This window comes from Pecten maximus, chromosome 2, assembly GCF_902652985.1.
Source record: "Pecten maximus chromosome 2, xPecMax1.1, whole genome shotgun sequence".
Lineage (NCBI taxonomy): Eukaryota > Metazoa > Mollusca > Bivalvia > Pectinida > Pectinidae > Pecten > Pecten maximus.
Window position 1 is genome coordinate 54197705 of NC_047016.1, and position 14576 is coordinate 54212280.

The following is a 14576-nucleotide window of genomic DNA, read 5'->3' on the forward strand; positions in this document are numbered from 1 at the left end:
AAAACGTGTAATTCACGCCGCCCTTTTGACAGTAGAGTAAACATCTATATATAAAAACGTGTAATTCACGCCGCCCTTTTGACATTAGAGTAAACATCTATATATAAAAACGTGTAATTCACGCCGCAGTAGAGTAAACACCTATATTAATCCGCACCACCCTGTTGACAGGTAAATTCTATATCGTAAGTCAGGGGACTGGTGCCTGTCTCTAGAATCATCGATGCTTTATATCATTGTTATCTAGGATATATGGTACCTAGTAAAACATCTACAAAATAGAATCAGTAGTATAAATCTAATAATCTGCAGATAGCCTTAACATTTCAAAAAGTTAAATATCATCTTTAATTAAATGATTGTCAGCACTACCACGAATTGTTTATTATCTAGATTTGTTTCCCCTTTAATATTTTAATATGTGTTAGCTAATGTTGTGTTGTTTTTTTTATCATCAACACTGTATCCAGGTCGCGATACATTTAACCTGTTGAATTTAAATAACATATACCTCACCTTGATAGGTGATGTTCATGTCTGGTTACCAACATGTATTAAACAGCTATGATGTGAGGATTACATACATGTATTAAACAGCTATGATATGAGGGTTACCAACATGTATTAAACAGCTATGATATGAGGGTTACCAACATGTATTAAACAGCTATGATATGAGGATGACCAACATGTATTAAACAGCTATGATATGAGGATGACCAACATGTATTAAACAGCTATGATATGAGGATTACCAACATGTATTAAACAGCTATGATATGAGGATTACCTACCTGTATGAAACACCTATGATATGAGTGTTACCTACATGTATTAAAACATCTATGAAATGAGGATTACCTACATGTCTTAAAACACCTATGAAATGAAGATTACCTACATGTCTTAAAACACCTATGAAATGAGGATTACCTACATGTATTAAAACAGCTATGATTTGAGGGTTACATACATGTACTAAACAGCTATGAAATGAGGGTTACATACATTTCTACCACAATACGCCGTGTTAATCAACTCTCAGACCATCAGTTAATCATTACAGCTGTTGATTAACAATCTGTTTATACCACACGTGGTATAAACTCTGTACGCATTTTGATTGGCTAACACGGCGAACTTTGACCCAAGCTGCAATTGTTATTGACGTCATCAATAATCTAATGACGTCACATCACCGGGTCCCGGACGTCACCGGTACACTTTATTTGCATACGCGAAATTATACTTGACCACGTTTCCCTTTGATTTAAACAGATATTATTGTGGTAGAAACAGGTCACACGACTCGAAATTGTTGGATATGGAATTTATTTTACACTCGTAAGTTATTTTTTAAAAGTTGCAAAACACACTCGCTAATGCTCGTGTCTTTTGTAACTTTTAAAAAATAACTTACTCGTGTGAAATAAATTCCATATCCAACAACCACTCGTTGTGTAACCTCTATGTACTAAACAGCTGTGATATGAGGTTACATACATGTACTAAACAGCTATGATTGAGGATTACATGCATGTAGTAAACAGCTATCATATACGAATTACATACATGTAGTAAACAGCTATCATATACGAATTACATACATATATTAAAACAGCTATTTTATACCTGTCTTAATCTGTCAATTTATATTTTCCAAAATGACTTACCGATCTGACTTCAACAAAGCAGTTTAATATGGCTGTCTTCCAATTGAATCTGATTTGATCTACGCTATCTGTTTAATGTTATATATAGCGTACCATTAAATTTACTATAGTTGGTTTGGTTAATTTGGTTTAAATTCTTATTAACAGGGTCATTTAAGGACGTGCAATGTTTTGAAGGTGGGGAAAGCTGGAGTACCCGGAGAAAAAAACTGGCTTACGATCAGTACCAGGGAACTGAATACGATAAAGACACAAGTCAGAATAGTTACACAACATGATCATTACTCTTCAAACAGTTTTTACTTATACAAGAACACAGGCATGAACAAATGCATCATAATTTTAAAAACGCTTATTTTCACAGATTATGTGGTCAAGGAAACCGAACGCATTAACCTACATTATTCTGAAGAGCCATTTATAGAAATTTACTTCTAACGAAGGTAACACGGCTCCAGTTAAGCTGAATATAATGCGATACAAAAATCAGACAATAACACAATACCAAGTAGCTACTAATCACAATAGATACTCTTACTTCGCTAACGACAATGTAAGTTAGCTAAGCGCTACATGGCTAGTAACGTAACGATTGGATATTAACGCAAACTCCTGCCCTATAACCTCATCCAAACATTCCGTCCAATAGTGTTTGTCATATTTTCCACATCATTACCCATTGTTATGTGCGTTATGATCTCTAAAGTATTGAACTTCATTGAAAAGAAATTATCGAGGGTAATTGGAAGTTGAAACATCAAATAGCTAAAAAAATAACAAAAAATCAAATGGGAACTAAACAAATCTTTGATAATAATATAGTAAAAAAATAACGTATGTCACGTTATTGTGCGTTACTTAAATTTAACAACTATTCTAATACGCCCATTGGGTAAGTTAACATGCATTTTTACTTACTCGTTAGAGCTAATGCCCTTTGGCTACGATCATGAATGTAAGGATATCTACATTGTATGCTTGCTTTTCGGTTCATTCACATTAACATTGACCTTGATTTTTTTTTTTATTTTTGTCGCAAAAATGCAAGCTCATTATTTTAATCTTTGATTTACACTTCCGCTTTGAAAGGCTCGTTTTTCTATCTATAGCACCGTTAATCACCTCTGGTGTATATATTTTAGGTACTAGTATATTTAGGGCATTATTGACAAAATTTCGGGGATACTAGAAAGCGCTATGTTACCTGTATCAACAGTTGGTACTTTAAATACTACATAACATATAGCCTCGACTAAATCACATCCAGCTGGAAGTAAGTCATATCGACAGCGTTGTTGACATTTGTCAGACCGGGAAGTGTTTTTGGAAAACCTACATTTACAGATTAAGACACAGGTAAGATTTGTTTATTACTAGCGTATGGATTTGTTAGGGTATCAGCACCAGTAACATTCAGAGAAAGACGTTTAAACAAAGTGATATTGTGTATTCAAAACCAGATGAGATATCTATCATATTTTGCTTCAACGTATCATATAAAAAGTAACCTTTATTTCCAACTCAAGTATGATAAAGTATGTCTACTGCGTCTGGTACCGCGATCACTTTGTCGTAATCTTCCTGTCCGACTCAAATATGATCAAGTAGTATTACTGCAATGTTATTGGACATGCTTATCTTCCTGTCCGACTCAAATTTGATCAAGTATTATTGTTGTGAATGTACGTTACGAGCTTACTTCTCTAAGCGGAAGTGTTTATGTCACCTCGTCCCGGAGTTGATGTTCGGCCGTGCGTGACCACTTTCGGCGTTGTCTACACCTCGTCAAGCTTGTACATGGACGTATTGACGTACCTCACTTAAGTGATCGTAGACAACACTTGCCACTGTTGGCAATCTATAGATATTGAGGTTATAACAATGTATACTCAGTCATCTTTCCCAATATTGGTGTCAGCAGTAAAAGTGCAGTTTGATAAACAGTTATACAGCGGTATTCACTGTACATAAACGGTGTCGTTGGTGAAAGCTATTTATAGCCACTCGTCGCAGCGCTGTGCAAGGTCAGTGCTATCGTTCAGTACTTAGCTGTGTTCACGAATCAGTTCGATTTTAACACATCTGTTGTATATCGGGTGTCAATATGATTGGTAACATTGAAGGGGTTCATCGAACGGGAAATACGCTGGCAGATATCATTACAGAAATTGATAACTTGATGATGTTGGTTAAGCGAAGTAGATCCTCACTGGGTACCTCCCCTACATCATCAGATAATTGTGTTCCTTATCGGAACCTCCGCAGCGAATAGCCAATTCCCTTGCATCTTGTTGTGAAGTAATTCAACATAAAGAGGGTGAGGCTGTGATTCAGATAGACAGTTGTAATTGTTGACAACGTGCTAAGTCGGATAGCACAAGGGTCCTTAGTTTTAGACACGGCGTCATTGATTGTGGGTTGGTTTGATGCTGATCGGCTGAATGCTTGATGCCGGCCTATGAGTCTCATTCACAGACAAACTTATGTCGGGAGAGAAGTGCATGAAGAGGGTGAAATGTTGATGAAGCCAACACCGCGCGAGTTCGAGGGCAATGGGCTTACTGAGGGTTCTAAGGAAGGTGGCTCGTTGGATCAACCATGCGGGGGCTTTGGGGGTCTTATTGTGCCCAACCATTTAGCGTTATACAAACCGTTGCTGCTCTCTCGAGATGCTGTTGCTGGAGTCGGTGTGAACTTGATATAGTTTAATGGGGAAGGTACGTACAAGATAGTAATCGAAGCAGCGTTTATGAACAGTTCAGGGTGTATGTTTCCAACTGGGTTCCATGATTAGTTCTGTCCTGTTATATTTGATTCAATCGGGAGCTGTATCTCCTCACATGTCTTCATTGATGTTTAGGATGTAGAGCCATGTCGAAGTAGGATTATTATGGTCGACAACGGATTCTGCGAGATCGCCTTTGTGACCGGAGATGTTTTTATGGTGTGTTGGTTGCGAATTGGTTTCGCGCCTGGTCGGATGACCGATGAACAGACAGCAGTAGCATGTCTTCTGTGTCTATGCAGGTGTCGAAGCTGTGCTGCGCTGGGGTCGCTCCTACTTCTTAGACTGCTCTGCAGTATGCCGGCTCGCGTGCTTGGGGCACCGCCAGTAGTCCTTATCCTTCTGGAATCGGATTTGCATAGTGTCTCTGTTTACTATGGTAAAGGGAATAGCCGAAGGTACATCGGATGGACGGAGAGCAAGGTTTGCTCTATTGAATGAGGGTCGTTGTCCTTTTGGTCAATCTCATAAAGACCGGGGCTGGTGTCGACTTCACATGTGGTTGACCCTAAGTACCCTGGGGACTATTGAGAGCGCCCCTCGCCATGCCATATCTCAGGGTTGTGTATCCTATAATGGCCTCAGACATTTAAGGTGTGTTGGGGATGATGGTCGTCTCTCGGCGATGTACGTTGTGTTGGATCCCGCTGGTCCGGAGGCAGCACCCAAGGTGGTGACATCGGTTTGCCAGTGCTGCAGGGATAACGGTCCTGTCTTGAATTGGGGAGAAACACTCTTGCTCGGGAATGTTGTCGGATGATCTGCATTCCTTCTACGAGAGAGGTTGATGCATTTTTGAAGTTTGTCATGCAATGGTATTGGTGTTGACCTTATTGTTCCGATTTAGCTGCAAATGCTGATGCTGATGCTAATAGCACATTCCATTATTAATAAAAGGGAGGGATGTTGTAAATGTACGTGACGAGCTGACTTTTCTAAGCGAAGACGAGTATGTCACCTTGTCCAGGAGTTTATGTTCGGCCGTGCGTGACCATTATCGGCGTAGTCTACACCTGGTCAAGCTTATCCACGGACGTATTTACGTACCTCACTCGCGTGATCGGAGACTACACTTGCCACTGTTAGATATCTAGATATTGAGTATATAATTTGTATACTCAGTCAACTTTCGTAACATTATTATTGCAATGTTACTTGACACGCGATTTTTATGTAAATATCGTCCTGTCCGACTCAAATATGATCAAGTATTATTACTGCAATGTTACTAGACACGCGGGCTTTCTGTCATTATCTTCCTGTCGACTCAAATATGATCAAGTATTATTACTGCAATGTTTCTTGACACGCGATCATATGATATAGGTGTGATATGTTGCTTTATTCCTTTGCATGTATACATAATTATCTTATACCATCAATCGTAAGAAAAAAGTGTTGTATTAACGATGAATAAATTCAGAGTTAAGGCCAGTGTTTCAGCATTACCTGTTACAGGACTTATTTCTAAGCATTCTTCTTACACTTAATGGTTTTCAAATTTGCTCAAACGATACTAACCACCATCGTATATATTTTGTTCTATCTTTCGAAACTTTGATTTCCATTTGCAATATTATTTTTAAAGGGCAAAAATATAGAAAAAAAAGGAAAAAAAAAAAACTATTTTCATTTCCTGGTTGGTCGTGTTATCATTTAACTAACACTTTTTATCAAGCTTGTATTTTGTGGTGGTTTGTTTGCTCTGATCTAATGTTTCATGTTTACATCCAACAGTGAAGTAATACAAGGACAAATCTCGATATTGACTGTTTGGCACCAAGCACCAAGCAAATACGGTTTCATCAGAAACATGTTAGAGAATTGCCAGGTTCACATGAAAACTACCATTTTTTTAATGAGAATCTGTACCGGTCAATACTGTACTTTATTATTTATTACAATAAAGACAACTGTGGAAGTATAACTGGGCATATTAATAGAGTTCACACAATGAGTTGATGGTGGACATGGAATTTATTTCACACGAGTAAGTTATTTTTTTAAAAAGTTTCATGAACTAAGCGAAAGTCTTTTGTAACTTTTAAAAAATAACTTACGAGTGTAAAATAAATTCCATATCCAACAATCACGAGTGGTGTGACCTGTTTCGACCACTATAATATCGTCTTGAATCAAAGTAATCGTGGCCAAGTCTTATTTCGCGCATGCACATTAGCTGTACAGGTGACGGCCGGGACCCGATGATGTGACGTCATTCGATTATTGACGAGGACAATAACAATTGCAGCTCGGGTCAAAGTTCGAATTCTTGACCAATCAAAAGACCGGAAGTCATATTCCACTTGTGGAATATAACATTTAATATCCAACAGTCGGCACATTTATACAATGGCTTGAGAGTGGAATAACAGGGTATTGTGGAAGAATATGAATTATTATATTAAAGACAACTGTGAAAGTATAACTGGGTATATAATATGTTGATATACATACCCTACTTTGGGATATTTTGGATGTGTTTATTTGGCACCTGGGGTGGACGAGCAAATTTTAAACACCCCAAAAATTCACGAACAAAATCGCATTACTAGCTTCCACAATATGTGTTGATGTGTGTTGGAATATTAAAAACGCGTCAATAAAAGTATGTTTTCATCTAAATGTCATTCACGTTGTTTTCATATTGATTGTTGTATTAGCTGTGTTAAAGGAAAAGTCGCGTCTTGATCGATCGATTAACTTGTGTAAATTACAAAGAGAAGATTGCATGTTTTCTTGTGCAACCAGATGAGACGATATACAATAGGCTTGCACTAATATATGTTATATCTCAGGCAGGTGATCAAATCCTGTCACTTAGCCACAGGGCTTTTAATCCCTGTGTACACGTGTCCACGCGACATGGCTCCTAAATATGTAGACTTTCATAGTGTAATAAACAAACATATCAATTACATAACTAGGTAAGTGCCAAAATTAAACAAACATGATGGCAAACGCCAAATTTTGACACACCAATATTTAACCACCCTATTTTGTGCAAAAAAAAACCCCTCAAAATTTTAGCGACGCCAAGATATACCAAAGAACGGTAGTGATTCCGTTGTCCAACCCTAGTTACAGATACTTTAACCCTGATTTGAACTAGATATATATGACGGATGTCGCCGTGACCTAGATTGATATGACGGATGTCGCCGTGACCTAGATTGACATGACGGATGTCGCCGTGACCTAGATTTATTTGACGGATGTCGCCGTGACCTAGATTGATATGATGGATGTCGCCGTGACCTAGATTTATATGACGGATGTCGCAATGACCTAGATTTATTTGACGGATGTCGCCGTGACCTAGATATATATCACGGTTGTCGCTGTGACGTAGATTTATATCACGGATGTCGACGTGACCTAGATTTATATCACGGATGTCGTAGCTGAAAGAGAAGACGCTAACACTACTGGAACGTCTGATTTTGTATCTACATTTACAAATGTAGGTTTTCTGTCCACACGTTTTATCGATCTTGAGTTAGGTTTTAGATTCTGTTATTATGTCGGTATTCTCTGTTGTTTCTGGAACCATGACGTTGTGATATTTTTTATATATTACATCAAATAAACAAACCAAAAGACACCAACATGACAACGGAATTGAGATTACAATTTGTACAAAATATAGGAAGATGCCGAATCTTCAAGATAAAACACATGGATTTATTTTTGTCTGTCCCCATTGGTGTTATTTGATATACAGTTATTGGATAAGTATAACATTGTAGTGCAAAGTAGGTCACACACTGTACATACTGTATTTACTTAAAACCTTGACAATCTATAGAATATATATTTTACATCAAGAAATAATAAATATTAATATGAAGTTATATTCGAAAATATTTTGTAAGTTCGTCTTCCTTCCCACAAACAGATATAAGAGAAATACTGCTTGTATTTACTGTAATAAAATAATGTCTTTAAACTATATGTTCTACTTTCAGATACTGTACCATGGGTTTGAGAGTTAACCTTGTTCATCTCACCATCATCCACCTTGTCTGCTGTCGACCGTGTACTATATCAGATGATCAGAGGACAGCAGATTGTACATATCGGAATTTAACCAAGATACCAAATCTATCCAACCTGACAGAGTATCTGAACCTCACGGGAAACAACTTCACAACTCTAACAAATTTGTCTTTTCATCATCTTCCTCTGCTGAAATCATTAAATCTAAGCAGGTGTCGTGTCAATCACATTGAAGGACAAGTGTTTGAAAATCTTGGACAACTGATGAATTTATCAATGAGTTACAACTTAATAAACATCTTACATAAAAGATTCGAACACTTACGCTTTCACAGGAACCCTTTACTGACACATCTGGATATATCCTACAACACCAGGGCGGTGTTAAAACAGATCGACAGCGTCTATCCGGACAAGGTGTTCGCATCGCTTGCGAGTGTTCAAGAACTTATCATAGATCTTCTTCCTAATCCCGTATTCGGGCAAGGCTTTGAAAATATGACAAACATTGCATCATTGATATTCAGGGATTGTGATATAATGCATCTAAAGAATGATACATTCAAATATTTCCAGAACCTGACCAAATTAACATCCTTACAAATGTCCAACTGCCAGGTCCATATCGAACCGTGGGTAAAAGTAGAGACAGCCGTCCTTCAATATTTCCATTCACTTCAATATCTCGATCTCTCCGGATCCATGATTACATTCCCTGTTGCCATGGATATTCTGTATGGACTAACAGTGACAACCAATAAGAGTCATCCTGTTAGGAAGATGAAAGTTTTAAATCTGTATAACGTGAATCCATTGATATTATTATGGTTATACGATGTTACTTATGCTGTTAAAGTCACCAAATCTATGACAATGTACTTACAGCATTTATGTGTGGAGAATATGAATATTGGTAGAAATGGAATAGTGGAAATTGATGTTGAGGCGATGGCAGATTTCATGGATGATACGTGCTTACAGCGTATTGTAATGCGCGAAAACAATTTCTTATTACCGTTTCCAAAATTCCTGTTTGATATAGTAAAACTTTTTACACAGGCTGTAAATCTGTATGAGGTAGATTATTCCTACATCGCTATTCAGTTCTCGGATGTATACAATCAGTCCCCAGACGTCTTTGGAAACAATAATAATCGATATACTGATGTCTCTCCTGCGGAAGCACCACAGCGTTTATCTACGAGCGAGGAACACCGATGTACGATTCCAGTAGTATCACAGCACTTGAGTCACATCCGGGTATCTCATCTTTTATTCCCTTTTTACTTGCTTTGTGATATTGATGTTTCGATGGCAAAAAGCTTGACCTTTTTGGATTTTTCTTACACGAGTATTTCAAACATGGACTTTAAACTTATAGGTGCTAACCTATCGTATTTTGACGTTTCCGGAATAGACTTCTCAACCTCGGGCAGAAGATTATTAGGAAATCTTACAAGTGTAGAACATTTAGTGATCCGTGACGCCAATCTAGATAGAGCGTTCAGCAACCGTAATTTTATTTTCAGAAATATGGGTCACATTGAAAAGCTCGATATTTCCTCAAACCATCTGAATGACTTGCCAGAAGAAACCGTAGAGGGTCTTGAGAGTCTAAGGCAAATACAACTGACCTTGAATTTTCTCAGCCATTTTCCTCGTGGATTATTTAAAATGGCAAACTTGACCCACATTGATCTTAGATTTAACAAATTATTATTCATCGATAAGGCTGCGCGTGATTGGTTGGATGCTAGGAGCAAGGAGACTGGTATAACTGTGTTATTGGACGGGAATCGTTTCACCTGTACGTGTGATACAATGGAGTTTGTTTCGTGGATTATAACAACAAAAGTCGAATTTCAACACGGACATCCACCAAACTACAACTGTACATTAAAAGACGGCTCCATTGCTAATATAAAACATGTATACGATAACCTAGACGATTTCTTCGGTGATTGTAACGACCATTTGTTCTGGTTACAATTCTCTATATCAGCAATTAGTTTACTAGTTTTATCTCTCGTTTTAGCTGTTATTGGTCACACATTCAGATGGAGAATTCTATACTTCTTTTATAGGAACTGTAAAACCAGCCCCGGCTTTGAGGATGCATCTTCCTATAGTTTCGATGTATTTGTTGCATACACTGCAACGGATTCTCCCTGGATTTGGCAACAGCTGAGGCCGAAACTAGAACTACAACGAAATATACAACTGTGTCTGCACGAGCGCGATTTTGAAGTCGGAGAATCTATTTCTCAGAACATTGTGAACTGTTTACAAAAGAGCAAGAAGTTATTATTCGTGATCTCGAAAGAGTATATAGCTGCTAGGTGGTGTGACTTCGAACTTGAAATGGCAAATATGGAACGAGTACGGCGAGGGTGTACAAACTCTATCATCGTGGCCATTAAAGGGGAAATACCAGTCGACGATATGCCTCGTCCGATTAGGACAATCTGGCAACATGTCACATGTATCATATATCCGCTTGATGAGTCAGATAGGAATGCTTTCGAACTTTTTTGGTGTCGATTACATCATAGTATTATATCTTAACATGTTGTGACGGGGCGATGGGCAGGGTGTTGGGCGGGTGATAGGCGGGGTGTTAGGTATGAATTGATGGGACGGGATGATGCTGTGGATTGTCGAACGAGGTTGTGAATTTGGGTGATGGACGGGTTTTAGGGGTTGAAATGGGACTGGGTGTTTGGGCGGGGTGTTGCGCGAGGTGATGGCGTGGGATGTTAGTGTTGGGTTAAGAGACGTAATGTTTCGGTGATGTAATAGGGCAGTATTTGGCGTTAATATCTTAATATATACCGTTTCTAGCCACGTAGCGCTTGGCTAACTTACTCTATTGTCGTGTTGTTTAAGTAGCAACTTGATATTGTGTTAGTAATACATCTAAAATAACCGGGTTAGATTATTGACATATCATTTTATTGCAATATATTAAGCTTAACTGGAGCCGAGTAACCTTCGTTAAAAATACATTTCTATAAATAGCTTCTGAATGGTGTAAGTTAATGCGTTCTGATTCTTTGACCAATTAATCTGTGAAAATAAGCGTTTTAAAAATTATGATTTATTTGTTCATGCGTGTTTTCTTGTATTAGTAAACATTGTTTGAAGAATAATAATCCTGTTGTGTCTATATCGTATTCAGCTCCCTGGTACTGACCGTAAGCCAGTTTTTTTACTCCTGGTACTCCGGGTTTCCTCCAACTCAAAACCTGACACGTCCTTTAATGACTCTGACTGTTTATAGCACGTTTAACCAAATTAACCAATAAACTAAATTATATCTTTAAAATAAGTATTCATTATGTGTACCGGTCATATGGACATTATCTACATATAATAGGGACTAATGCTGGAAAAAACAAACAATATTTAAATAAAACAGGAGTTGATCCTGTAATAACAAACAATATTTACATAAAACAAGAGTTTATCCTGGAATAACAAACAATATTTACATAAAACAGGAGTTGATCCTGTAATAACAAACAATATTTACATAAAACAGGAGTTGATCCTGTAATAACAAACACTATTTACATAAAACAGGAGTTGATCCTGTAATAACAAACAATATTTACATAAAACAGGAGTTTGTCCTGTAATAACAAACAATATTTACATAAAACAGGAGTTGATCCTGTAATAACATACAATATTGACATAAAACAGGAGTTTGTCCTGTAATAACAAACAATATTTACATAAAACAGGAGTTGATCCTGTAATAACAAACAATATTTACATAAAACAGGAGTTGATCCTGTAATAACAAACACTATTTACATAAAACAGGAGTTTGTCCTGTAATAACAAACAATATTTACATAAAACAGGAGTTGATCCTGTAATAACAAACAATATTTACATAAAACAGGAGTTGATCCTGTAATAACAAACACTATTTACATAAAACAGGAGTTGATCCTGTAATAACAAACAATATTTACATAAAACAGGAGTTTGTCCTGTAATAACAAACAATATTTACATAAAACAGGTAGTTAATCCTGGAATAACATACAATATTTACATAAGACATGGGTTTATCCTGTAATAACAAACAATATTTACATAAGACATGAGTTTATCCTGTAATAACATACAATATTTACATAACACATAAGTTTATCCTGTAATAACATACAATGTTGACATTAAACAGGAGTTTATCCTGTAATAACATACAATATTTACATAAAACAGGAGTTGATCCTGGAATAACATACAATATTTACATAAAACAGGAGTTGATCTTTAATAACAAACAATATTTACATAAAACAGGAGTTGATCCTGGAATAACAAACAATATTTACATAAACAGGAGCTAATCGTTGATAATAAGCACCTTTTGCTTACAGTGATCATTGAGATACATTTCACAATATGACGTAAACATGTACAAATAACATTATTGCAGGTTTTAACGAGGATACTGAACTTCCGGTGATGTAAGTAACCTCAGTATAATAGTTATCTACGTCATAACTCATTTAATTCATGTTAATAACCAAACATTAACACACTTATCTAAGGGAGACACAGTTTTAGGCCCGACAATAAAAATTATTCCTAGAATATAATTTAATTTATCATAATGAAGACTGCTGGTTAATTTCTTTATTGGTAAGTTGTTGTTAGGTAGCAATATAGTTTGATTTGTCCTGTACGGTTACTTCCCTTGGTTTGGTAGTTTATTTCCATATTTGCAATTAGAGTTATCGCCCTTGGCAGTTCCTGATATTTGGTAGCCATTGCTAGCGTGTGAGATACAAATGTCCGATTTATTTCCTTCGGGACAGCTACCAACCATTATTATCAATCAACCCTGAACGCTGCTGTATCATTGTCATTGATTGAGGGTTTGTATGGGCCTGTTGCCCTCCGATGGTATAATCGGACTCAGATATTTAAAGATTGTTTTACCGATAAGTGTACCTGAAAATAGACCACGGTAGCCATGCGGCTACAGTTTTGCTATGCTATTCTTGCCGCAATTAAGCGATTTATTGTGTCCTTCTTACACTTTACTGTTCAGCATTTCATATCTTGTATTGTTGTTTTAAAAATTTAATCGGTATCGTGTTTCAGAGTATTTTTTAAATGGTTATACACGTGCACTTGGGACCCCCCCCCCCCCCCCCCCCTCAACGGCATGGCACGCCATTACGTTCAATATAGGTTTTTAAGTCAGTGAGTGCATCGTTCCTTCTCAGGAAATGCTAGTTACCTCTATAAATTAATTACCTCATTGTAACAACCTTTAAAAGGGATTAAAAATAATCAATTTTGTGGTTACAATCTGGATCAAAGGATTGTAGCATGTTATAGGGAGATATCTCGCATATATATATGCACGTGGTTCGTTATTAAAGTTTATATGTATTATTAATTTTCTTAAATTACATGTATAGACTCAATTTTCGTGTTTGTTTCATATTTAAATGTAGGGCGAGTTGCTTAATTTTGATGATTTTTAGTGAAAAAAATTATTTAAGTGAAAAGAAATTGTTTTCTCATGTAAGGTTTTGAGTTGTAGATTATTTATCATCAAGTATGAGAGGAAGAGGCCAGAGGCGCTCAGCCAGGCAGTCAAGCAGCCCCTACACTAGGACAGGGAGGCAGTCTGGGGGTTCAGGTCAAGCGCAGTCACAGGCTGAGTCATCAGGGCCTGAGCGACACGATTCAAGTGCAGGCCCTCTTTCAGCATCCCAGATGGAGGAGGTCGTGGAGGCAGTATCTGCCAGAGTTACCCCTCGCCTGGTTGAGGCAGTTCATTCAGCAATAGAGCCAGTTACCGCCACTCAGCCAGAAGGTACAGTAGCATGTAATACTGTAAATCCATCCCTTGAGCCCTCTCAGTCTACAATATCGAGCTGTGTTAGTCAGTTTGACCCAAAAGATTATCAAGTTGCCAGTGTCAATAATGATTTAGGCAGTAACATTTCACAATCCATAAGGCAAAAAATCATGGGCAAGGAATTTATTGACCTTGGTCATATGTTATCAAAGCCTTCTAGGATAGATGACGAGAAACGCTTGTCTTTGATTGGGGGTGAATTTGTTGTAAAAAGTAAAAATAA

At 37.2% G+C, this 14576-nt stretch overlaps 2 protein-coding genes across 2 annotated transcripts in view; both read left to right on the top strand.

The window, feature by feature from the left end:
• The first annotated feature begins 2820 nt into the window (after positions 1-2820).
• Positions 2821-14576, top strand: part of LOC117343977 (toll-like receptor 4) — a 58918-nt gene continuing 47162 nt past the window's right edge. Inside the window, exon 1 of the mRNA XM_033906559.1 lies at positions 2821-3029. The gene's annotated coding sequence lies outside the window, so the exon portion shown is untranslated. The remainder of the gene's footprint in view (positions 3030-14576) is intronic.
• LOC117343960 (toll-like receptor 4) lies at positions 8437-11609 on the top strand. The gene has a single exon (XM_033906533.1). It carries the CDS (start codon positions 8437-8439, stop codon positions 11020-11022), a length of 2586 nt encoding a protein of 861 aa, XP_033762424.1. The 3' UTR covers positions 11023-11609.

Excerpts from the sequence above, each read along its gene's own strand:
- LOC117343960 (XM_033906533.1), top strand. The coding sequence starts at position 8,437 with ATGGGTTTGAGAGTTAACCTTGTTCATCTCACCATCATCCACCTTGTC.